This window comes from Pseudophryne corroboree, chromosome 10, assembly GCF_028390025.1.
Source record: "Pseudophryne corroboree isolate aPseCor3 chromosome 10, aPseCor3.hap2, whole genome shotgun sequence".
Classification (NCBI taxonomy): domain Eukaryota; kingdom Metazoa; phylum Chordata; class Amphibia; order Anura; family Myobatrachidae; genus Pseudophryne; species Pseudophryne corroboree.
Window position 1 is genome coordinate 48,854,825 of NC_086453.1, and position 27,069 is coordinate 48,881,893.

The 27,069-nt window shown below is 46.2% G+C and overlaps 1 protein-coding gene across 2 annotated transcripts in view; it reads left to right on the forward strand.

The window, feature by feature from the left end:
- ERF (ETS2 repressor factor) overlaps nucleotides 1–26,337 on the forward strand; it is a 48,156-nt gene extending 21,819 nt beyond the window's left edge. The window contains exons 2-4 of one of the 2 annotated variants that reach the window (XM_063942350.1): nucleotides 22,639–22,873; nucleotides 24,349–24,464; nucleotides 24,914–26,337. In XM_063942350.1, the coding sequence (XP_063798420.1) occupies nucleotides 22,639–22,873; nucleotides 24,349–24,464; nucleotides 24,914–26,055 (1,493 nt within the window). In that variant the 3' untranslated portion in view covers nucleotides 26,056–26,337. The remainder of the gene's footprint in view (nucleotides 1–22,638; nucleotides 22,874–24,348; nucleotides 24,465–24,913) is intronic. The other variant, XM_063942351.1, reaches the window with a different exon arrangement.
- The last annotated feature ends 732 nt before the right edge of the window (nucleotides 26,338–27,069 follow it).

A 27,069-nucleotide genomic window follows, 5' to 3' on the forward strand; every position in this document is an offset into this window, starting at 1 on the left:
ACCACCTAGTCCATTTTACCAAATGTGCCCTTCATTTGATTGTCTGCCATCAGTTGCGCAGTGGGCGTGGCCTTCTAAACCTTTTTTTTCACAATTTTCTTAATCTTGCATTTCAAAACTAGGCCTAAAAACTGATTTGATCTAGTCATGTGCATTAGAACAAGATAAGGGTGCAGTGATTTTGCCTATCCTGTAAAGTGGCACACTAGATGGGTCAAGCGGTTCTTATCTGCTGCTAAATTATGTAGGCAATATTCAATTGTGGCACTAGGTGGCGCCCAACAAAGCAATTCAATTGTTGCTCCATTCGGGCTTGATGGCTGCTGGCGTCTGCATTTTAGCTCACACCCCCCTGGGGGTGGCGAACTGAAATGCACAAAAAGTGACCCATTTGGGCACTTTTCACGACCCATTTTGGGCAGCTAAACCTGACCTCTATGGGCACGATCAGCGTGGAAAAAACCAATTTTTAATTTCGCCACGTGACATCTCATCACTTTAGATGGGAGATCGGGCGTGCAAAACAATTGAATAGGTTTCTAAGTTTGCCCATGAACTCCTACACACTACACTTATTTATTGTAATCCTCAGAATACCTCAATTATAGGGGCATAGGTAATAGCGTCCGAGTTTGCCAGAGGTGTGGGATGCCGGCCAATCTTGGATTTCTTTAAAGCGGCAGTCATTTACAAGACAAAACCATGCCTAAATGATTGCCACTTTAATAAAAACGGTCTGAGATCATCCGGCATCCCACACTGGCAAACCCAGGCGCTATTGCATATGCCCCATACTGTGACTTGTAATATTAGCATTCAGAAGTTCTCAGTTAAAAGCACAGTGGTTTTATACATGTTACTGTGGGCATGATTCAATTCAGTGACCGTTGAATAGCGTCGGAAATTATCTCCTGGCACTATTCAATTCAGCGCCATGTGACACTTAACAAAGGGATTTCTGAGCATTAATCCGACAAAAGTGGAGCCGTTATGCTGATTTCTACCCTTTGTGTGGCAAAGACAGCATCACGCCGGGCACTTAAGTCGGAGAATGCCCGTTTTCCCAACAAAACACCCTGTTTATTCCGGGAGAACGGGCATACTCTGACTTAGCAAAGCGCTGAATTGAATAGCGCCGGGAGCTAATTCCGTCGGCACTTGTAACGTGTGCAAATCAGTTGCAGTGTGTTTACACCTAGAGGGGACAATTCAGTTGTAAGAGATCGACATGCAGTTTACATCACTAGTTTTGCCTCTCCTCATAAAGGTGCTTAATAAACCTTGTGGTGTGCAGGCTACTGTAACTTGCGTCGTTGGGCAGAATTGCGAATACAAGCATCACCAGGAATTGAATTCCCCTTCATAATATACAAGATCTCCAAATGAACACACCAGTGTGACGCATTACAGACAGTGGTGTCAGAACGTATACAGATTACACTGACATATTTTATACTAATTGGCATCACTCCCCCCCCCCCCCCCCCCCCCCCCTCCCCACACTTGTATGTTATTTGTGTGGCCGGTTGTCTTTCTAGTTTGAGGTGTGACAGGGAGAGCTGCCTCTCGCCCCCTCCTTGCCAGCGAATGACCTCACCCTTTTAATGCCTTTCCCTGCGTCCTTGGCTTCTCTCCTGTCTTGTTCCCTGGCGTCCATTACAGGGACGTTAAATTATTGATGCCTCCTGATTTGTTTGGGGTTTGGGGAAATGGCAGAACCACAGAACTGCTCCTCCCCCCTCTGATATTTACAGATGGGAAGCATCTCAGGAAATGACAGGAGATGCTGAAAGTTAAAAATGGTGGGAGGGGTGGCGGGGGGTGTATCCTGTGGACAAATTAATTTTAATACTGACCGCAGACATGCACTGACCTCTAAAATGTCCTGCTTATGATAAACCTGTATTCTTGCCTCCCTGGATTGTTTTCAACCCCTCTTTGCAGGCGCGCTGTCTTCTCTCCAGATTGTGGATAACAATAGATGTTTATCCTGTCCGGGCATGTTGTGAATAGTCATAGTGTAAGACATGATCAGAGTGGTGCTCGGGTCGCTAATGTGTTTTTCTTTTTTTTTGTTTTTCTTTTTTTTTTAAATAAGTTTTATTGATTTATGCATAAAGAATCACAAAGGTATAAACGTTATACAACATTTTCTTTTTGGATCATTACAGAATGTGTAACATTTTGTGGCATTATAGAAGATAAAAAAGTTGGTATGCACACTTTCTAACAGCATTGGGCGTGGTGATCCACTTTGTCGAGTAGCAAAGAGCATAAGTGGAAACTTCAATACAGTTACGGAAGAGAGAACAAAGCGTTAGAAGAAAGAAAAAGAGGAAGAAAAGATAAAGAGGGGTAGGGGGGGGTTGGGGGGTGGAGGTCGGCCGCACAGGGCTGGTCACTAGATCGGTTCCTATCATCCGTATTTAAGGTGATTCAAATGGTTGTCAATGGCAATTCAGCTTCAAAGTGAGTTGTCCAGGGCGTCCAGGTGCGTATGAAAGTCACGGAAGTGTCATGTAGGGCAGCTGTAATGCGTTCTAGTTTATATGTGGTCCATATAGCATTAACAGTGGCGGGAAGAGTAGGTGGTGAGATGGACTTCCAATTCGCTGCGATTTGGCATTTGGCCGTGTTTAAAATGTGTTTGATTAGTTTTAGTAGATGGCTAGGTGTGTCTGGGATTGGACGTGAAAGTAGAGAGTAAGGAGGGGAGGCTGGAACAACCACTTCAGTAATTTCTAATATTAGTTTATGAATTTGTCGCCAGTAGCGTCGGACGATCCCACAGGACCACCAGACATGCAGCATGGTTCCCCTCTGTCCACAATGTCTCCAACATCTGTCAGAGCAAGACGGGTTTATGGCCTGGAGTCTAGATGGCACTAGGTACCATCGATAGTAAATTTTGTAAGAATTTTCTTTAATACGAACCGATAAGGAGCTCTTAGCGATTTCTTGTCTGATGTCAACCCACTCCTCTAATGTCAATGCCTCTCCCATATCTCTTTCCCATGCTATTTCATGAGATTCTTTGGCAGGGGAGTTGTGTGATAGCAAAATTTGATAAATAGCAGACAGCAAACCTTTTGTGGAACGTTGCCCACAGCATAAAGATTCAAATGCCGTTTTAGGTGAAGGGTGGGCATTGTGTCTTAAAGTAGAGTAAAGATGACGAATTTGTAGGAATTGATAGAAGGCTGATTGGGGGAGAGCGAATCGCGATTGCAGGTCCGCAAACATGGGGAATGAAGAAAGGGGGGCCAGATCGAACAAGAAAAGGACATTGTGTGAAGTCCAGTGTTTAAAAGCAAGGTGGTTGGTGCCAGGGGGGAACTTGGAATTGTTCCATAGGGGAGTCAGCAACGGGTTATAGGAACGAAGGCGATAATAGCGGGTGCATTGATCCCAGATCAATAGAGCAAAGCGCATTGTCGGCAGCAGAAGAGACGGAGCCGGGCGGCAGCGGGGCTCGCACCATAGCAGAGTTGAAGGAGAGTATACATTTATCACTTGAGCTTCCAAGAGAGTCCATAATCTCTGTTCAGGGGGTGAGTGCCATAATGCACAGGAGGCCAAATGTGTGGCGCGATAGTAATTAATCAGGTCCGGCATACCTAGGCCCCCTGAGTCTCTATGCTGCTGGATTATTCGCATCTTAACTCTGGGTTTCTTTCCAGCCCAAATGAAATTTGAAAGATCTCTTTGCAGATTCTTCAATATTTTGGTCGGGATATGGATAGGGAGGGTCTGCCAAAGATATAGCAAGCGTGGGAGTATATTCATTTTAATAGCAGCTATACGCCCAAGCCAAGAGATAAAAAATTTATTCCAGCCCCCCAGGTCCGTACGTATGGAAGCGAATAGACGCGGAAAGTTTGCCGTGTATAATGATGTGTGAGACTTTGTTAGATAAATTCCTAGATACTTAATTTTGGTGTGTTGCCACTTAAATGGGTAGGAAGATTGAAGGAGGCGTAGGTCCCGAGGAGTCACATGTATATCTAAAATTTCTGTTTTGCTAGCATTAAGTTTGTAATTAGATAGCAAGCTATAGGATTGAATCTCCTCAAACAGGTGTTGCAGAGACACGTGCGGGTCAGTCAAGGTAAGAATAACGTCATCCGCATACAATGCTATTTTGAAGTCATGAGTTCCCACCTTGACGCCCGAGATGTTGGTATTCAATCTGATTTTGGCCGCCAATGGTTCCATCACCAGGGCAAATAGCAATGGAGAGAGTGGGCAGCCCTGCCGGGTGCCATTTCTAATTGAGAGTGATGGGGAAGCCAGGCCGTTGACGAGGATGGAAGCTGAGGGGTTATAGTAAAGTGAGGTAACGGCATTATAAAAGGCTCCGTGCAAGCCCATGTTCTGTAAGGTTTGACGGATAAAGGGCCATGCCACCCTATCAAAGGCTTTTTCTGCATCCAAAGCCACCACCAGGGTCGGAAGGGACTCGCGGTGTGAGAGATGTATAAGGTTGATAAGCCGGCGAGTATTGTCCGCCGCCTGTCGGTTAGGTATAAAGCCGACTTGGTCTGGATGTATTAGGGTCGGTAGGAATGGGGCTAATCTGTTCGCAAGAATTTTGGCGAATAGTTTAAGGTCTGTATTTAATAATGAGATGGGCCTATAATTTGTCATTTCAAGCGGGTCGCGGTCAGGTTTGGGTATAACAATAATGTTAGCCCTGGTGGTTGCTGCGTCCAGGGAGCCTAGTTCTAGTAAAGAGTTGAATAATAAGTGAAGCATCGGGAGGAGTGAGTGCGCAAATTTTTTGTAATAGATGGCCGTATAGCCATCGGGACCCGGGGCCGAGGAACGGCGCAATTGAGATATTGTGACCAGTATTTCCTCGTTGGAGATAGGGGCGTTAAGCGTCTCCAAGTCTGTGGTCGTAAGTTTTGGCAAGTGACATGTGGTGAGGTAATGTTGGATATTGGAAGTGTGAGATGAGTCATTGGGAGTGGGTGGGGGTAAGTTATAGAGTGATTCATAGTAATCATGAAATTGCGAGGCCATAATTTTGGGGTCACAGGTCACGGTTCCGTCAGAGCATTTCAAAGCAAGTATGCGGTTCTGGGTCCTTTTAGCTCGGAGGCGGCGAGCCAGTAGAGTGTCAGCTCTGTCAGATTTTTCATAAAATTTCTGGCGGATCCATAGAAGAGATTTAACCGTTTTCTTCGTGAGAATTTGTGATAGCTGTCCCTTAAGTGAGAGAATTTTGGTGTAAAGACGCTTTTTCGGGAAGCGCTGGTGAAGAAGGGTTAGAGAAGTTAGTTCCGTTTCCAAATCATGGATACGTTTAGTCTCTATCTTCTTATGTGTTGAAGCCAGATTGATAAGTTGGCCACGAAGCGTGGCCTTATGGGCCTCCCATAACACTGCAGGAGATATATCCGGAGATCTATTTTCAGCACAGTAAGTCTGAATCATGGCGGTGATGTCAATAATGTTAGAGGGTTTAAGGAAAAGGGACTCTTGTAGACACCATGTCCGAGGGGACGATAAGATATAAGGGACAGTAACGTCCAAAAGAAGGGCGTAATGGTCTGACCAAGTAGTGGGGATTACTTGTGCCCCGTGGAGATTCTGAGTGGAATCACGGTCTACAAAGATGTAATCTATGCGGGTGTAAAGGTCGTGTGGAGGTGAGTAGTGTGTGAAGCCTCTGGCAGAGGGATATAAGGTCCTCCAGCTATCATACAAGTTGTGAGAGGAGATACAATTTCGCAGGGGCTTAGACAATCTCATGTGTGATGATGTCCCTACCACCGGGCGGGACCTATCAAAACGTGGGTCAAGGGTTGCATTACAATCCCCTGCAATTATAATTTTGGAGTTCGGGAATTTAGCAAGCTGGTCAGAGAGACCCATAAAAGGAACCATGCTGCATGCCCGGGGCATATATGGACGCCAGGGTAATAGATTGCTGATTGAGGGTGCCTGAGAGAATTACAAATCTACCCTTATCGTCGTGATAAGTCATGTATGACTATAGGAAGGTCTTTGTGGAGCAGTATAGCAGTTCCCCTGCGTTTGGCTGACATAGTAGAGTGAAAAGAGTGGGGGTATTTTTTACTGTTTAAGGAAGGATGGGGGGACTTGAAGTGTGTCTCTTGGAGAAATATTATATCTGGCTTGTGCCTGGCAAAAAAATGAAACGCCATGGAGCGCTTTGTCGGAGAATTGAGGCCATTGACATTCATAGAAAGTAGTTTCAGTGTCATGGTGGGTAGTAATCACCCATGCGGAACATAGTGGGCGACCACTGATGCGGCCATCCGCAGAGCAGAGAAAGGGACAGTGAAGAAAGAGTGAGAAGAAGAGCAGAACGAAACTCTAAGTGCAGGCCCATGTCTTATGAGCAGGTTGGGCCTGCAAGAGGAAGGGGTAGTGCCATACAGGCAGCCCCTTCAATGTGGGGGGCAATGACAGTTATAAGAAACAATAATTAGAGAACAAGAATGTGAACAAAACAAACTAAGACATCCCGCGGTCAAGCGCGAGGGTGTAAAATAAACAGGTCATGAGCTAAAGAGAGCAAATTAACTTCACAGCTTATCTATGCAAACACATAACTAAATGACCACAGCAGCAACATCTAATTGCGGAGCGGGGGGGGGGGGGGGGAGGGGAGGAGGGAGAAAGTGGGAAGCAAATAGGGTCATATGATAACATTTAGTAAATAACTGTGTTAGATGAGAACGGGAAGCACCTTAGGGGGTGATGATAGGTACGTGTATATAGCCAGTGCCAGGCCCGGGTTAGTGAGATCAATCTTAGCCTTATCCTTATCACTTCAAGGCACAGTTAGCACATTTTTGTCACCCCTGGGCTTAGGCACGACCAACACCCGTATGATCGATAAATCTAACAGTCCGTAGAGTAATATGAGTACAGGGGGGGGAGGGGCAAGTGTCCCGCAATCAGTGAGTTATAGTTACGTGTCTGCAATCCTCAAAGTGTCACGTTATTTCGTAGACCAATCTGGAGTCGGTGCCACAGGTCTAGGTGAAGATGTAGAATCGAGTTGATTTCTGAGGTCGCTAGGTAAAGAGTCAAAAATGCCAAGAGTCTTGAGGAGGTCGTAACCCTGAGCAGGGGTTCTAATGGAGTGATGGGACCCGTCCTTGGTCACGTGGAGTTGGAAAGGGAATCCCCACTTGTATTTAATAGAGTTAGAACGAAGGGCTCTAGTAATCTCCGCAAGGTCTCGGCGTTTCTTGAGTGTAGAAGGAGCCAGGTCTTGATAAATTTGAAGTTGGGTGCCTAAATAATCCACTGATTGGAGTTCCCGCGCGGCCGACATCACTTTTTCCTTAGATTTATAATAGTGGAATCGGAGGATGACGTCTCGGGGTGGTTGGGAGGGTGGAGGCCGTGGGCGGAGCGCTCTGTGCGCTCTATCCAGAAGGAACAGGTCTTTCGGAGTATCGGGGAGTAGATTCAGGAACAGGCCTTCCAAAAAACCCGGGAGGGCGTCCAATGCAACGCTCTCAGGGATGTTACGGATTCTGATATTATTTCTCCTGTTCCGATTGTCTAAATCCTCTAGGTGTTCTTCATGCACGTCAACATCGGTGCGGAGGTCAAGCATCTCCTGTTCAAGCACGGCCTGGTACTGGCATACTTCGTCCACCTTGCGTTCCAACGCATCCGTACGAGTGCCTAAATCGGTCAGATCTTTTCTGAATTCAGCCAGCGCCGATCTCATTTCGGTTTGAATAGTTTTAGTCACAATAGCGACGACATCCTGGGTGGTGAGGGAAGCTCTTGGTGATGAAGCATCCTCCGAGTCGGACATGCGTTCTGCATTTGATGAGTTACGAGAAGTAGCTCCCGCTTTCTCCCATGCGCGCAGGATGCTGGGTTTATTAGCAGCGTTTGATTTACGATTTTTTTGCGACATAGTGAGTCGGGAAATTAGGTATTCAAGGTATTCAATTCGCGGGTGGGAGCTTCAATGTTGGTAAAAAGTAATTATGTAAGACCTGGGCTAAGGTATTAGCTGACCCTCATGCGCTAGCTGACCGCCGGATAGGCTAGGGTCGGGCCGACATCATGGACGCCATGGGGCGCTTTAGAGAGCCCGGGCAGACGTCAGTTGAGCTGCACTGTGCGGAGGAGCGAGGCCCTTCAGTGCCCCGGGGTCTGTGTCAACAGCAGTTGTAAGATAATGGGCCCGTCAGCAGGCCGCTATAGGGACCAGTCACGTCTCTCTCAAGTTACCCCCCTGCCGAGGGGAGGGTATTCTTTACCTTCTGCGCCCTCACTGCAGTAAGTAGGAGTAGGGAGAGAGGCAGGTGCCGCTGATGTATTATATTATAAGGGTGAGTTACTTTGTGGCCGAGTGCTGCAATATGAATGCCAGCACATGAAAGTTCTGCAGGGCCTGATATAAGCAGTCAGCCCCTCTCTCACAGCTCACCTGTGATCCGCCAGTAGAGATCTTGACAAGCGGCAGTCCCAGCTGCCACTGAGGGGGCGCCGGGTATAATGTGATGAGGCGCCGGCGGGGATCTGAACCTTCCGTCCTCCTCTCCTGGTCAGGCCGTGGTAAGGTGGCGGCCGCACTCGCGCTGCTGCTGTCTATGACTGTATGGAGCCCCGGGCGCCGGTACGGGCTGCTGTTGGGCCGAGGCAAGGTCCCGCTATCCCCCCTCCCTGATCCCACTGATCGCGAGAGGTGGATCCGTGTGTGCGGCTCCGGGACTTCAGAGCGGAATCCTCTTTTCCTCTAGGCCCCGGTCCCGGTCTGGGGAGAGAGCCGCCGGTTAGGAGGCGGGGGGAGCTTGTGGGTCCGTGGTGTTTGCTTAGGCCATCCGCGACGGGGCGCTCAGCAGGGACGGAGTACCGCACGTCTCAGCGGCAGATGGAAGCAGCGGTCGAGGGGAGAAGGGGTCACCGCTAATGTGTTTTTCTGTAACTACCGGTACAGGTCAGGTTGTGTGTATGTGTGTGTGTGTGTGTGTGTATATATATATATATATATATATATATATATATATATATATATATATATATATATATATATATATATATATATATATATATATATATATATATATATATATATATATATATATTATAATTTTTTTTTATTACACACATGCCGTACGCACGTTTGGGATAATCTATACAAGATTATAGTGTTTTTGGTTGCTTCCTTTTCTTTTCTTTTTTTTTTTTTTTTAATGACGGGACCATTTAATAAAGGTTTCTACTATTTCAAGTTTGTGTTGGAAGTAAAGAAAAGAAAATCCTAACAACTTTTGGCCTTTACACAGGTTAATAAAATAACTTGACTAGAACTGCCTGTGCGTGCTGCTCTGCTGCCGGGGCTGTATCGAAGTTCTAGGCCATCAGCTAAATCTCGCTTGCACGTCGTCTTGTCTGTGTCACAAAGCTGTACGAAGTCCATGTGTGAAATGGGAGGGGGTGGTAACGACGCATTCCAGGGAATGATTACGTTAGGTGCCAGGCGTTGTACTAGTGCACTGAAATGCATATTCAACAAGTTGCCCAAATCTGTTTATTGGTGGTTGTATTTGTCTTTCTCCTTTTAATACCTTTATATCAGATAGACAAGCTGCAGCTCTCTACCTGTTGTGGAACTAGAAGTGTCAGCATGCCCTGACAGCCTTTTGGCTGGGAAGTTATTTCAAGACGGTTGCTTTGGCATGCATAGCCATTGTTACTGGATACGGCAGCACACATATTGGGGGTGCAGATGCATTCACAGAACTGGTTCCCATGTTGTCGCCTGACTCTGCACTGCCGCATCAGATGCCATCTCCACATATTTATCCCGACTTAATCGTATGTGACATCATATTTTGTGTCTTAGTCACTTCTCCACTCCATGTGAAGTGCTTGCGTTAGTGCTCTATTTCCTGTTCTGTATATATGACTGATGCACTAATCTGCGTACAGGATGACTTATGAAGCAGCTTTGTTTAATACTGCTGTCATGCAACTTTATGCTCTTGTGCTTCCTCACTTTCTTTTTTCTCTCTCCCTGATTGTGTAAAGGTGGTCTCACTGACAGATGTGGTATATTCTGCTTTTGTGTGCTAGCTGCGTGAGCAATTGCAGAGTAATGGGCCCTACACATTTAAAGATCCGCCGCCGAGCTGCCCGACGGCGGATACGGGCGACCTGGCGGCGGGGGTGGGGCAGTGAAGTTTCTTCACTCCCCCCGTCACGCGGCTCCATTGAAGTGCAGGCAAATATGGGCAGCAATAAGAATACCTTTGGAATAAAAAAGACACATAATACAGTCTGTGACTGTATATGTGTAAAACCCCCGCCATTTTTTAGTCAAACAGCGGGACAGAAGCCCGCCGCTGAGGGGGCGGGGCCTTCTTCCTCAGCACACCAGCGCCATTTCTCTTCACAGCTCCGCTGGAAGGACGCTCCCCAGGCTCTCCCCTGCAGTCTCCTGGCACTAAGAGGGTAAAAAGAGAGGGGGGGGCACATCAATTTAGGCAAAAGGTGTATTGATACAGCAGCTATTGGGAAAAATTCACTTCTGGTAGTGTGTATCCCTGTGTATATAGCGCTGTGGTGTGTGCTGGCATACTCTTTCTCTGTCTCCCCATAGACCTTGTGGGGTCCTGTCCTCAGTCAGAGCATTCCCTGTGTGTGTGCTGTGTGTCGGTACGGCTGTGTCGACATGTTTGATGAGGAGGGTTACGTGGAGGCGGAGCAAGTGCAGATAAATGTGGTGTCGGTGCCGACACCTGATTGGATGGATATGTGGAAGGTCTTAAATGACAATGTAAACTCATTACATAAGAGATTTGATTATGTTGCTGCCGGGGGACAGCCGGGCTCTCAACCCGGGCCTGCCCAGGCGCCGTCAACGTCTCAAAAACGCCCACTATCTCAGTTGGTTGACACAGATGTCGACACGGAGTCCGACTCCAGCGTCGACGAGGATGAGGCACTATTACAGCCCAAAATGACTAAGGCCATCCGATACATGATTATTGCAATGAAAATGTATTACACATTTCAGAGGCTGACCCTGTCCCTGACAAGAGGGTAAATATGTTTGGGGAGAAAAAGCAGCCAGTGACTTTTCCCCCGTCACATGAATTAAATGAGTTATGTGAAGAAGCGTGGTCTTCCCCTGATAAGAAAGTGGTGATTCCCAAGAGAATACTAATGGCGTACCCTTTCCCGCCAACGGATAGGTTACGCTGGGAATCCTCCCCTAGGGTTGACAAGGCCCTGATGCGCTTATCTAAAAGAGTGGCCCTGCCGTCTCAGGATACGGCCGCCCTAAAGGAACCTGCGGATAGGAAGCAGGAAGGTATCTTGAAGTCTGTGTATACACACTCTGGTACTCTACTGAGACCGGCTATTGCTTCAGCTTGGATGTGCAGTGCTGTTGCAGCATGGACAGATTACTCTGTCAGAGGGGTTGGATACCCTGGACAGGGATACCGTATTGCTAACACTTAGCCATATTAAAGACGTCGTCTTATATATGCGGGATGCCCAGACGGACATTTGCCTGCTGGGCTCTCGAATAAATGCAATGTCCATTTCTGCCAGGAGGGTCTTATGGACTCGGCAATGGACAGGGGATGCCGACTCTAAAAAACACATGGAGGTTTTGCCTTATAAGGGTGAGGAATTGTTTGGGGACGGTCTCTCGGACCTTGTATCCACAGCGACAGCTGGAAAGTCGACTTTCTTGCCACATGTTTCCTCACAGCCTAAGAAAGCACCGTATTACCAAATGCAGTCCTTTCGTTCTCAAAAAAGCAAGAGAGTCAGAGGTGCATCCTTTCTTGCCAGAGGCAGGGGTAGAGGAAAGAAGCTGCACCATGCAGCCAGTTCTCAGGAACAAAAGTCCTCCCCTGCTTCCACTAAGTCCACCGCATGACGCTGGGGCTCCACAGGCGGAGCCAGGAGCGGTGGGGGGCGCGTCTCTGAAATTTCTGCAACCAGTGGATTCGCTCACAAGTGGATCCTTGGGCTATACAAATTGTATCTCAGGGATACAAGCTGGAATTCGAAGTGACGCCCCCTCACCGTTACCTAAAATCCGCCTTGCCAGCTTCTCCCACGGGGAGGGAGATAGTCCTGACGGCTATTCACAAGCTGTACCTCCAGCAAGTGATAATAATGGTGCCCCCCCTTCAGCAGGGAAGGGGTTACTATTCCACACTGTTTGTGGTACCGAAACCGGACGGTTCGGTAAGACCCATTCTAAATTTAAAATCCTTGAACATTTACATGAAAAAGTTCAAGTTCAAAATGGAATCGCTCAGAGCGGTCTTTGCCAGCCTGGAAGAGGGGGATTTTATGGTATCTCTGGACATCAAGGATGCGTACTTGCATGTCCCCATTTATCCGCCTCACCAGGAGTACCTCAGGTTTGTGGTACAGGACTGTCATTACCAATTCCAGACGTTGCCGTTTGGTCTATCCACGGCACCGAGAGTCTTTACCAAGGTAATGGCGGAGATGATGGTACTCCTCCGGAAGCAAGGAGTTACAGTTATCCCGTACTTGGACGATCTCCTCATAAAGGCGAGGTCCAGAGAGCAGTTGTTGGTCAGCGTAGCGCACTCTCAGGAAGTGTTGCTACGGCACGGCTGGATTCTGAATATTCCAAAGTCGCAGCTGATTCCTACGACGCGTCTGCCCTTCCTGGGCATGATTTTGGACACAGAACAGAAGAAGGTATTTCTCCCGGAGGAGAAGGCTCAGGAGTTAGTGACCATGGTCAGGGATCTCCTGAAACCAAAGCAGGTGTCGGTGCATCACTGCACGCGAGTCCTGGGAAAGATGGTAGCGTCATACGAAGCCATTCCTTTCGGCAGGTTCCATGCCAGGATCTTTCAGTGGGATCTGTTGGACAAGTGGTCCGGATCGCATCTTCAGATGCATCGGCTGATCGCCCTGTCCACGAGGGCCAGGGTGTCTCTTCTGTGGTGGCTGCAGAGTGCTCATCTTCTCGAGGGCCGCAGGTTCGGCATACAGGACTGGGTCCTGGTGACCACGGATGCAAGCCTCCGCGGATGGGGGGCAGGCAGTCAGTCAGGGAAGGAACTTCCAGGGGCTGTGGTCAAGTCAGGAGACTCGTCTGCACATAAACATACTGGAATTAAGGGCCATATACAACGCCCTGAGTCAAGCGGAGCCCCTGCTTCGAGACCAACCAGTGCTGATTCAGTCAGGCAACATCACGGCAGTCGCCCATGTAAACCGACAGGGCGGCACAAGAAGCAGGGTGGCGATGGCGGAAGCCACAAGGATTCTTCGTTGGGCGGAGAATCGCGTACAAGCACTGTCAGCAGTGTTCATTTCGGGAGTGGACAACTGGGAAGCAGACTTCCTCAGCAGGCACGACCTCCACCCGGGAGAGTGGGGACTTCATCAAGAAGTCTTCGAGCAGATTGCAAATCGGTGGGAACGGCCACAGGTGGACATGATGGCGTCCCGCCTAAACAAAAAGCTAAAAAAATATTGCGCCAGGTCAAGGGACCCTCAGGCGATAGCTGTGGACACACTGGTAACTCCGTGGGTGTTCCAGTCGGTATATGTGTTTCCTCCTCTTCCTCTCATACACAAGGTACTGAGAATAGTAAGAAAAAGAGGAGTGAGAACGATACTCATTGTCCAGGATTGGCCAAGAAGGACTTGGTACCCAGAACTTCAAGAGATGGTCACAGAGGACCCATGGCCTCTGCCTCTCAGACAGGACCTGTTGCAGCAGGGGCCCTGTCTGTTCCAAGACTTACCGCGGCTGCGTTTGACGGCATGGCGGTTGAACGCCGGATCCTAGCGGAAAAGGGTATACCGGATGAAGTTATTCCTACGCTGATAAGAGCTAGGAAGGATGTGACAGCAAAGCATTATCACCGCATATGGCGGAAATATGTTGCTTGGTGTGAGGCCAGGAAGGCCCCTACAGAGGACTTCCAGTTGGGTCGTTTACTGCATTTCCTACAGTCAGGTGTGACTATGGGCCTCAAATTAGGGTCCATAAAGGTTCAGATCTCGGGCCTATCTTAACGTTGTGTTGGATTTCCTGAAATCCCACTGGTTTGAGCCACTTAAGACCGTGGAGCTAAAATATCTCACGTGGAAAGTGGTCATGCTATTGGCCTTAGCTTCGGCTAGGCGTGTGTCAGAATTGGCGGCTTTGTCATGTAAAAGCCCCTATCTGATCTTCCATATGGACAGGGCAGAATTGAGGACTCGTTCCCAATTTCTCCCTAAGGTGGTATCATCGTTTCATTTGAACCAACCTATTGTGGTGCCTGCGGCTACTAGGGACTTGGAGGATTCCAAGTTGCTGGACGTAGTCCGGGCTTTGAAAATTTATGTTTCCAGAACGGCGGGAGTCAGAAAGTCTGACTCGCTGTTTATTCTGTATGCAGCCAACAAGTTTGGCGCTCCTGCTTCGAAGCAGACTATTGCTCGCTGGATCTGTAGCACGATTCAGCTGGCTCACTCTGCGGCTGGATTGCCGCATCCAAAATCGGTAAAAGCCCATTCCACAAGGAAGGTGCGCTCTTCTTGGGCGGCTGCCCGAGGGGTCTTGGCTTTACAGCTTTGCCGAGCTGCTACTTGGTCGGGTTCAAACACATTTGCGAAGTTCTACAAGTTTGATACCCTGGCTGAGGAGGACCTTGAGTTTGCTCATTCGGTGCTGCAGAGTCATCCGCACTCTCCCGCTCGTTTGGGAGCTTTGGTATAATCCCCATGGTCCTTACGGAGTCCCCAGCATCCACTAGGACGTCAGAGAAAATAAGAATTTACTAAAGGGTTATTGTTATGAGCCATCTGTTGATTGAGGCTCAGTTGTTATTCATACTGTTAACTGGGTATAGTTATCACAAGTTGTACGGTGTGATTGGTGTGGCTGGTATGAGTCTTACCCTGGATTCCAAAATCCTTTCCTTGTAGTGTCAGTTCTTCTGGGCACAGTTTCCCTAACTGAGGTCTGGAGGAGGGACATAGAGGGAGGAGCCAGTGCACACCAGATAGTACCTAATCTTTCTTTTAGAGTGCCCCGTCTCCTGCGGAGCCCGTCTATTCCCCATGCTCCTTACGGAGTCCCCAGCATCCACTACGGACTACGAGAAATAGAATTACCGGTGTGTAAAATCTTATTTTTCCTTTCTCAGGCAGGGTCTACAGGTTATCCACATGATAACATTGGGATAGGATGACGCAACAGCGAATTTACACCAAACGGTCATAGCTTTCGGCCTCCCAGCATGCAACGGGTCCGTCCATATATCCCTGCCTCCTGGCACAGGCAAATCAGTTTTTTGTTTGGTGCGGCAGGAGCTGGACCAAGATCAGTGAGCTGCTGGTTTTTATCAGCCATACGCTTTATTTTATTTTTATATTCTTACTATTTTTTTTGGTGCGATCTTTCTTTCTAAAAAGCGTCTTTATACGTACCTTGGAAAGAGTCGCTCCAACAACTCCCACCTTGGAGAGACAAAGTACCAACCGGTCAGCTGCTGTCATTTTTCAAACCCCGCCAAGGCTTGTTACATATACAACTAAAGTTAGATACACACCGGAGCATTATCGGCCTGATGTGACTTTTCCGGACAAATCTATACGACCTATTGGCCAGAGTCTCCGTGTGTACAGCCAATCTGTGCGCTCCTTCGGTCGCATGCGTTATCGTTGGTCGGCCGTGCTCCATGGCCAGCCGGTCTATATCGCATGCTTGCCGTGCTGAGTACTGGAGGGCGAAATAAGTGATTGTTCCATCCTTCATTACATCGTTATAGTGTGTACTGTGGTAATAATATGTTGGCCGCCATATGGTCCGGGTACACACGGCTCCAGTGTGTATTTTATGGCAGTTTCCAGACTAAGACTTGAGCAACAAAAAATAGTTCTTCCACCTTTCATATGTATATAAGCAGTGTTAGGTCTTTACAGCTACACCTGTTGTAGCTGGTGTGTGGTCCCATAATGCAGCGCCTGCAGCTCATTTATTGGCTGATACAGTGATGACGTTGTCTTCTCTTTTTTTTTTTCTTTTTTTTTTTAAATGTTTTATTTTTTTTATGAAGTTCCAATGATAAATTTGTTTAAACCATTTTAATGTAACAATACTGTAAGAATTTTCTGCCGCAAATACGGCAAGTGCTTTGAAGTAATTGTAGTCGTACCAATGCATCTATGTATTATTATTATTATTATTATTATTATTCTTTTTCCTTTTTTTTTTAAATTTATTTTTTATTCCATGTAAAATTTTCTATATTTTAGCAATTTAATGTAACTTTTTTATTTTTTTTGAATATATTTTCGTCTGGCTGCTCTAGTTAGCGGACAGGCCTATATCAATATTGTCAAATTGGTCAGCAGTCGGATGGAACCTCACATTAATACGTATTTCTCATGTGCTTTTCTAGTTTCAGAATTTGATTTTTACTGTCTGCCTAGCCCTGGTTGATTATTCTGGTACCTCTGTTAATTATCTAGATTGTCTGGTCACCTCTCCTGAGCTCTGGGAACTGATGAAGAGCATGGAAGCTGACTGTGCATTTGTCGGCTTTCTTTTTGCCATTCATAGTGAGGGCATTGAAGGGTCCGGTTGATGTTTAATCTGCGCAGTACTGGAGCGTGGTTCCTCTAGTCTGCGTTTAGCCAAGTGGACTTTTGGATTTCCAGTCACGGATGTCATTTTCCAGTTCGTCTGTTTCAGCTGCTGTTTTTTTACCCTCCATCTGTAAAATGTTATTACAGTTAGTGCAGCTTTCACACAAGTGATAATGTTACTTAGTGCTGTCTTTTCTGCATACATCAGCTGAACTTCCATCAGACGTCGTCAAGTAAAAGTTCTGTTTGAGAAGAAAAGGCTCCTTTGTGTGTTGTATCAATGCACACCTCGTGCTAGGTTGTGTGACTGCACTCACGTGATCTGTGCATATAAAGCCCTGCTGTATAGTCATGAGCTATGGATAGCTTTTTTTTTTTTTTTTTTTTTGTAATCTATTGGGGGGAAGAAAAAAAAATTCCAAGTTCATCAGCTGGAGACTTTGGGCTTAAATGCAATTAGCGGAGAACTCGGTGTCGTGTCTTTGTAAACCAGGGACACAACTTCTTGCTATTCAGTTTGAACCTTGTGATAAGTTAACATGGATTTCAGTGGGAGTTAATGGGATTTTGTTTTACACTTCGGGGCAAGGTGAAAAGCAGATAGAAAATCCTTCTTTTATTATACAAATATGGCAAGTACAGTAGTTCGGATATACCCCTTCCAATGCACGATGATTTATTAAGATGTTTTTAAATGGTGAAATCTGGACAACTAGACCAGAGGTTCCCAAACTCTGTCATTGAAGTCCATGCTTTATGGATATCTATACTTGAGTACGTGTGACTTACGTGGACTGTAATGTCGGAGTTAGGGAACCTCTCTGCTGTGGTACAGTATTGATGGACGTAGGGTTTATGAACTTGCAGATGGGAGCTACAAGGGTTTTTTTTCCAACTTTTTATTTTATTTTTTTGTAAACCATTTACAAAGTCTCATATAAACACTTAAAAATCACAATAGAGACATATTAATGTAACCGGAAATACTGTAGACACTTATTTGCTGAAATTCTGTTGCTGGTTATCATTTAAAAAAATTTCAAGCATCAACCACTTTGACACCATTGATCCGCTTTCAGTTCTTTGTTTATAGCCAATAACAGCCTTACTACATTGTCCTACTGTCCTATTTGCTTATTTTCTGGTGGTAAGGATGATTAAAAGTTGCCCATAGCGACTAGTCTGCTTTGGGATGGCATTTTTCAAGTATATTTTATAAAGTGGTAGCAGCTGATTGGTTGCTATGGGCAGTTTCTCCAGTCTTTACTCTGCTTGATACATCTCCCCCTTTGTGGGATAATTGAATCCTCAAAGGGCAACAGTGAGCGGAGGTGCATGCACTAGGATTGCAATAATAGTGCTGTATTTAGAAGTGGAAGGAATAACAGGCGCGTTACCCCTGACCCGTAGCACGCATTGCCAGTTTCAGCAGATCTTTTCCGCACTCATCACACCTAGTCATGCACGTCTATGTGATCTGTAATGTAAAGAGTGCAGGCAATTATGAGTAAAGGGAAGAAGAGAGTGTAGTAAGACAAGTGGATCACACTTAAAACAACTCTACAGTTCAGAGTGCTTGCTTCCAACAGTGAAAGGTTTTGGTGGTTCTGTAATCCATCGGGCACATTTCTGTGGTCTAGTTTAGCAGTCTGTTCCTTATTGGATGTATGGTGAGCGCCGCTTCATGGTACAAAGTGATCCTCTTCACCCCCGGATGGCATAGCCTCTGTGCACAGAGCACTTGTGGCCTCGCAGTGGCTGTTGAGATTGACCTGGATGTTACCGTATGTCATGGACTTCAGTCACCAGATCTACACCCGGTTGAGCATCTCTGGTATAGTCTAGAAAAAAAGTCTAAAACAGCATATTCCACTCTTGTCTGACAGTAGTCGCTAGGCTGGTTTTCTTTTGTTGATGAATAGTGTTGTATCCCTCCCAGCTCAGTTCGGGTATTGGTAAAGTAAATGCCACGGTGCCTACAGGATGCATGTGGAGGCCGAACAACCTAATAAATGCGTTTATGTGAATTCTTCTATTCTCTTAGCTTTTTTTTTTTTCCCGTCATCTCCCTGCTTCTATGGGGTTGATTCAATTCAGCAACAGTTGAATAGCACTGGGAATTAGCTCCCGGCGCTATTCAATACAGCGACTAGTTACCCTCAATTGTCGGGATTTCTTCTCTCACCCTCGGGGGGTGAGAGAAGAAAACCGACAAAAGGGCGGCCGGCGCATGGCTGATTCTGGCGGGAATCAGCATCGCCATGGGTAGTTTAAGTCGGAGAATGCCCGTTCTCCCGACAAAACAACCTGTTAAGTCCGTGAGAACGGGCATTCTCCGACTTAACTTTAGCTGAATTGAATAGCGTCGGGAGCTAATTCCCAGCGCTATTCAACTGTCACTGAACTGAATCGACCCCTTTGTGTGTTCATGCATTGTTTGTGTTTCTTAACGTGGCAATTATAGGGGTGCACGCACTGTATTAATTGATTTAAATGTCAGGGTTGTTGTTTTTTTAAGGAAACTTATGGGAAGTTTTCGGTAACAGAATAGTTAATGTGTACAATTGCACCAAAGTAAGGTTGGTCATATATTAGACTATAACAAAAACCTCATAGAACTTAATTCATAGTTAAGCAAAAAGTAGCAAAATGCTATAATATAGGAATGACTGGAAAGATGGCATCACTTGGAGTTTGGCTGTAAAGACACTAAGGGGTCAATTCTATTCGGCAACTAAAGAATAGCGCCGGGAATTAGCTCCAGACGCTATTCAATTCAGCTAAAGTTAAGTCGGCGATGTCCCGTTCTCGCCGACTTAACAGGTAGTATTGTCGGGAGAACGGGCATTCTCCGACTTAACTACCCGGCGCGAGGCTGATTCCCGACAGAATCAGCCTCGCGCCGGCCGCGAGGCAGCACTTTTGTCGGGTTTATTCTCTCATCCCCCGGGGATGAGAGAAGAATTCCTGACAATTGCGGGCAACTAGTAGCAGAATTGAATAGCGTCGGGAGCTAATTCCCGGCGCTATTCTTTAGTTGCCGAATAGAATTGACCCCTAAGATTCAGAACAATGGGTTGGGGAAAGAGGTCAATCATAGTATTAAGTGAAGGTTTGGCCTTCAGATGTTTGACTGTGCCCCATCACAACATATTGCCCATCACTTTAGATAGGCAGGAATGCAAATGTTTGTTCCCTCGCTGAACACCTATTGTTTTTCATACCCAAAGCGGCTAAACACGTCTTTAGTATTGGTAATGAAAAAACAGAATTTTTGCTCACTCCCTCAGGAGATTGCAATCAGAAATATTGGGCGCCAGCGGTATGTACGACTGATCATAGCAACCGTTAATTAGTCAAGCACAGGGTGCCCAAATTAATTTAAACACAAGGCTTTGTACATAGACTTTGTCCTTGTACCTACAGCTGTCCTGTAATATCTGGATGATCGCTGCGTGGACTAGGGTGCTCTCGATGTCGCTGAGGTGCTCTTAAACTGCTTCACACGAATACTTGAGACAAAAGTGATTTAGTTATTTGCCAATTAAATGTTTTCTGTAATACCGCAATGGAGCTGCGTCTTCTAGTATTGGTCTATGGCGAACTTTTGTTTTGGTTAAGCCATAACTATTGTCTGTTAGAATTTGCGTGAACTCTTTGATCCGCATCATTTCAACCTCTCGTTTCCAGTGCTGCACTCTGCCAGATACAGAGGGTACGTGACCGTATGATGTACGGTAGATTGCTGGCTCTCCGCTCTAGAAGTTACTGGTGTGCATAGTTATTGATTTGATTGGGAGGGAGGTGGGGGGAAGGCGATTTACTGGAGTCAGGAAGGATTTTGTTTATTTTCCTCTGAGAAAGAGATCTGCCAAGTGGTGGATGCTGGGGTTTTGTTTTGTTTTTTTTACATTCTGTGCCGTCTTCCTGCGGGTCAATAGATCTATCTCGTTCAGTGAAGACGAGAACAGGAAGGATGAGGGAAACAAGGCGACTGCTGCCTTAGAAGCGTCATTATCCTTCAAACACTTGTACTAACTCTTTGGTGTCCTCTAATAAGTGTGTGTGTGTGTGTATCAGAGGTGGGTGCCAAGGTGGAGGGACGTGAAAGTGGACTTGTCTGTCACGGTACCATCTTACTAGAAGCCGTTATGCACTAGTGTTCTGCAAGTGTGTAATGTCCACATTGTTTTAGGAAATAGCTACCATCTAATGGAAGCCTGGGAGGTGGGCCGCACCTTACAGGTTGTATGCGCGCAGCCCCTGGAAGCCTGTGCACCGAGGTTCCTGCGTTCCCTTTATACCTGTGTAATTCAAGTAACTCCTTTCCATCTTTAACAGTATATGCACTGAGGGGGGAATTCAGCTGTCTTTGCGTACCCGACCTCCCATCTTAAGTGACAGGACGATACTTGGTGGTTTTGCTGATAGGGTGTAAGTAACTGGGCGCCCATTATTTTTTGCACATGTAACACCCAAACTCCTCCGTATTTAGCGGCTAAACTCTTGGAAATATTGCTGAACATGCAGTTTGGGCATTCAAAAGCCGTACTTACAATCCCTCCTTAGGGGGGTGAACTAAAAGGTTTTATATCAGAATGCTGACATCGGCATCCCGACGTTCAGAATCTCCACTGATCTGGGTAAGTGTTTTAACCCTAACCCATCCCTCCCGCAGCCTTACCCTAACACCGTTTCTTACTGTCGGGATTCTGTTCATTGGGATGCCACTGCCAGGAGCCTGATCACTGGGCACCTGGCCGCATCCTCCTCAGAGTGCGAGCAGATATATATATGCACTCGCACCGGATTTGGCACAAGTTCTGTTGGACTCCTTAAAAAAAAAAAAAAAAAAAAATACTGAATCCCCCACCCCTTCCAAAATGGATTTAGGATAATTGTACTTCCTTTACAATGTTCTAGATATATTTTAGTCACAATGATTTGTTCTCTGGACTTCCACTTTGCATCTGCTCTCTAGTTGGGACCAGGAGTAGGAGCTTGCTGCTTTGTGGTCCCCTGTGGGAGGAGGAGATCGGATAGTGCCCCCCACCCCTCTTACTCCTGTACTCTTGGAAGGAATGCGCAGGAGACGGCTGCTCTCCCTGCCCTTATAAGAAAAGGGCCTTTGTGTGGGATGACGTGACCTCAGTTGGGAGCTATTTGCTGTGTGTTTAGGATGGAGGGAGCTGGCAGGCTGCGCTCTACATCACAGCGTAACAGGACGGGCTGTGACCTGTTCTCTACGGGAAGTTCAGTCTGTGTCTTCACTGCCACCCAGTCAGGTCTTCACATCACAGGGCATGTCCATCCAGAAATATAACATTCATATTCAGGCTGAGTCTTCCATAATCAAAATGCTGGGACCAGCAGTAACCATAATGAGAGATCTTGGGGATGGGACCCAAGTCTAAACCCAAAATGCATTTTTCATATACAGCTTATGCACACAGACTGAAGGTCATTTTTATACAATATTTTTGTGCACGAAATAAAGTTTGTACATTGAGCCATCACAAAGCAAAGGTGTCACTATCTCAGTCAGGCTCAAAAAACTGTATATTGGCTTTTCAGATGTTGGAGATTCTGCCTATATTCTGCTTCATCATAAACTATACATTGCACTTGTACAGCAAATCTTTATCCTACAGAAACCTCCTGCGGCATAAGCATCTTTACACAACGCTGCTGCCTCCAAAAATGGAGCAGGCCCATGTGCTATGTTTTCATATAACCACATTTACCATTGCGGTAGTCACCTGACCAATGTTTCCTGTCAGTGCTGACCAGATAGTGAGTTAACAATTTGGAACAATACCTGCAAAACTTATCTATTTTTGTTACTGGTATTGTATTATCTTTTTGTCATGGTAATTATTATTTAACGTTTGCAATCGTACAGTTGCCGAAGTTCATTAGGGTTCCCACCTTCTCTGGCCTTCCCATCTGTTGTGCTTCTTTCGTATTAGTAAGATCGTTTCCTTCCCATTCTCTCCATTCATTCCTCCTCATACTTTGTCTCCCCTCTGATTTCAGGGTTTGCCTTCCCTGACTGGGCCTATAAGCCAGAATCCAGCCCGGGCTCCAGACAGATTCAACTCTGGCATTTCATTCTAGAGCTGCTGAGAAAAGAGGAATATCACGATGTCATCGCCTGGCAGGGGGACTACGGAGAGTTTGTCATCAAGGACCCAGATGAGGTGGCACGTTTGTGGGGTGTGAGGAAGTGCAAGCCCCAAATGAACTATGACAAGCTGAGCAGGGCACTCAGGTGAGACTGCATTATGTTTGGAAACCATTTTTCTGCGATTTCAGTCAAACGGGATATTTTATCATCCGCCATGTTCGGCTAGGCACATTTTGGTAGAAGGCGTTACCCTAGCATCACCAACCTTCCTGCACACCTTTATGTGGTGCAAAGGAAACTTTGTGGCGTGTTTTTTTGTTTAAGTGTCGGCACTACGGCCCTTGTAATGACATTTGCCAAACATTGCTGGCACTTGAATGCCCCTGCAATGATTGTTATAATATATGAAAGGGATACGGAACCATGCGTAGTCATACCTTTTATATGGGTATGGATCGTTGGGTCGACCCAACTTAGGTCTACACTCATAAGGTCGAGCACTGAAGGTCGACATGGCCGTTAGGCCGACATGAGTTTAATTTTTTTAATTTTTTTAGGATTTTTTTTCATACTTAACAATCCACGTGGACTATGATTGGAACGGTAACCTGTGGCGAGCGAAGCGAGGCACCTTGGCCAAAGCATGGCGAGCCATGCAAGGGGGCACGGTGCACTAATTTGGGTTCCCCGTCACTTTACGGAGAAAATGACACCAAAACAGTAAAAAAAAAACGTGTCGCCCTAACGCCAGTGTCGCCCTAACGCCAGTGTCGCCCTAACGCCAGTGTCGCCCTAACGCCAGTGTCGCCCTAACGCCAGTGTCGCCCTAACGCCAGTGTCGCCCTAACGCCAGTGTCGCCCTAACGCCACATACCCATATAAAAGTATGACTATGCATGGTTCACTTTTAAAGTTATCTGTCATTCTGAAGACACCCATTAAGGTGACTTTTTAGCACCTGTTTCATTCTATTGCCTTAAAAGGAGTTACCAGGCGATTGGCCTTAATCAGTGGCACCTCCATCTATCTTTTTCTCATACATGTGGTGGGAGCAACAAAGGAGGCGGGGAGCCTGAATTTAATTATATGATTCTGGCGTCTACGATGCACCTGGGGTTTTGGAAAAGACAAGTTGTTTAGCAGAGGGGTAATTACTGGGTTACAGTTAGCAAAGTATACCCCGTGCAAAATAACAGGGTTGGAAATCTGAGGAAACTTTTGGTGGATGGAAATTAAAACAGGCAATTACTACCCAGAAAGCAAGAATTTGGAAAGGATTTAACAATGGTTTATTAATGCTTTCCTTTTGAAAAGAAAAAAAACGTGGAGGTTCTATTCAATAATGTTACAGAAATAAGACCAGGTGAAGGCCAGACGTGAGTTCCCGTTAGTAAATTACCCCGCAAACCCATTCCAAAATGCCACAGTATGTGGCCTTAATAATGTATGCTAGATTTCGGGAGGCAGCACCAAATATTTATTTCCCGGTTAGAGACTACAAGAATGTATACCGATGAGATGAGAATTCATGGTTATGCAGATGCTTTTCTGGAGGATTTGAGCGAACTACAGTTAAACATGTATTTATTTCAATTTCCTTCTCTTCTCCCCCATATCAGGTATTACTACAACAAGCGGATTCTTCACAAAACCAAAGGCAAACGCTTTACCTACAAGTTTAACTTCAACAAGCTAGTGTTGGTGAACTATCCATTCATCGACATGGGTATGTCAGGTAAACGGTGTATTATGTAAAGGTGGAGTGGCTTACATTTTATGAAAGAGTGCAGATTTATTTTTCTTCCCAGCTTCTGTTTCTCGTTTACCTTTAGGGGGCAATGTAAGTGGAAATATGTAGTAATAGATTACGGAGTCCAAACAGCAACAATCCAAAAGCCTATTTAGTTGGAAATGGACGATCCCATAAACTCAATTGCTAGTCATTTGGGTTGGTAGAAATGTGACCCTAACCTAGCATTTATATATATCTCATCAACGCCGGCAGTTATGTTGCTTATTAATTCCCGTAAACCCTTCTTTTTCATAATGATCTACAGGCCATCTGACATTAACTTCTAATGTTTTGCTCGCAATGTACAGTTTACAGAGTGTAATTTTATGTCACTAACAAGGTTTTTTGTCGTCTTCCTCCCATCTCCACCTTCTTCTCTTCCACTTTTCTAGGGGGGCCTGTACCTCAGAGTGCTCCGCCAGTCCCATCAGGTGGTACACACTTCCGTTTTCCACCCTGCACCCCATCCGATGTCTTGTCTCCCACTGAGGAACTACGTTCTCCAACTCTCTTCTCATCCGTGGCACGACGTCTAGCACGTGGTTCAGTCAGTGACTGCAGTGATGGAACTTCAGCCAACTCTGAAGTAGAGGAAAGCTTGAGCGAGGAGCAGCACAGAAGAGGCCCTGGGCCTGACATCCCAGCATTCAGGGGGCCGCCCCTACCACGACTCTCCCATGAGGGCATTTTTAGGGTCTACCCACGTCCACGGGTGCCAGAACCTCTTAGCCCGTTCCCAGTGTCGCCCATGGGTGCCCACACTGGCCTTCTGCCTCCACAGCTTTCTCCTGCCTTACCTATGACTCCCAATCATATGAACTACACCCCATCACCCACTTTGAGCCCCATGTACCCAGGTGGTAGTCATTTTTCATTCAACCCTGAAGACATGAAGCGATACCTTCAGGCACACACGCAGAGTGTATATAATTACCACCTCAGCCCGCGGGCATTCCTGCACTACCCCAGTATTGTGGTGCCTCAACCTCAGCGTCCGGAAAAGCCTCTACATTTGCCTCCTGATGAGCCTTCCTTCAAATTTAAACTCCAGCCTCCTCCACTTGGAAAAAAGCAGCGGGAACGACCCTTGCCACCTGGTTCCTCTACCTCATCCTCTTCTGGGGTTCCGCAAATTAAAGTGGAACCCATCTCTGATGATGAGGAGGATCTGATGGTGGAGGTGACAGATATAAGTGAAGACGAGGAGGAAGAAGACGAGGAGGTGTTCAAAGCACCCACAGCACCAGAGCAAAAAGCTCCCCTGCCTGTGTTACCTACCAGGGAAGAAGAAGCTGGCAACTTGGGCAGCGAAAGCGGCCGCTGTATACCTCTTAAGTTGCGCTTCAAGCGCCGCTGGAGTGAGGACCAACGCCTGGAGGCAGAGGGAGGCGGAGAGGAGGCTGACAAAAAGGTGCGGAGTAACCAGGAGGAGCCAAAGCTTCCCCCACATCCTGGCGGTGCTCCCTGCAGAAGGGTGAGTACCGACCTGCAGAGAGCAACAGAGGAACTCTCACTGGAAAGCAGGGATTCCTAATGGAAGACTCACTGGGCCCACCAATCACGGCCGAGTCCACAATATGCAGATCGATTCCCTTTGTGGGATCATGTTCCAGCGGAATTTATTCCTCCACAACCCAAAAAAGATCATTTTAGATTCCTTAAAATGAAAAACATTTTTTCAATCCCGTATTTTCCTTAATTTTATCATTTCTTCGGGGAGACTTTAAAAGGAAAAAAAACAAAACAAATTACCTGGTTTGCTGTAGAAAGGCTTTTATCTGTAACAGAATTAAATTGCTTTAAATGATTTCACTTATTAGGTGGCCATTTTAACCTTTCTCTGTTTCATACCTATGTAAATATTGACTTCCTGCTCCTCTTGGCATGTAGTTGGGACATTTGTACATGCCATCGAGAATATCCAAATTATTTTATTTTGGCAAGTGAGAGTCCAAAGGAAACCATTTTATCATCCCCCTCTTGCCCAGGCCATACCCTTGCCAGCCTAAGACTGGTGCATTCTCAGGTTTAGGGGATGAACACCCCCTCATCTTACCCTGGGCATATGTGCTAACCAGAATATTCGCTTTCGCACCTTTCTACTTGGATGATTGAATTTAACCATTTCACGTAGGACCTTTACTGCCTTGAAATGTCCTGTCCCGTTGCGAGACCATTAATGGGAAATCTAATATCCATTTGTTGCTGCCTTACCAGTTTTGGGGCTTATATGATGAAATGTAAAAATAAATAATATTACCTTCTTCTCCTCCCTCCTCTCTCTCTCTCTCTCTCTCTCTCTCTCTCTCTCTCTCTCTATTCTTATGCTTGTGTTGGGCTGAATTCTGGTGGTGTATCCTAGTTCAGTTTTTTTTTTTTTAAAGATAGAGACTTTCAATTTTTTTTTATTTTTTTTTCAAGTTTATGTATCTTCTCCCTTTAAAGTAAAAAGAATATATGTACACATATAATATACATGTCTTTTCCATGGCTGCTTCTGCAGAATGTTGGCCTTTATAAATAAGATGTGGCCTATTGCAGCCCCCTA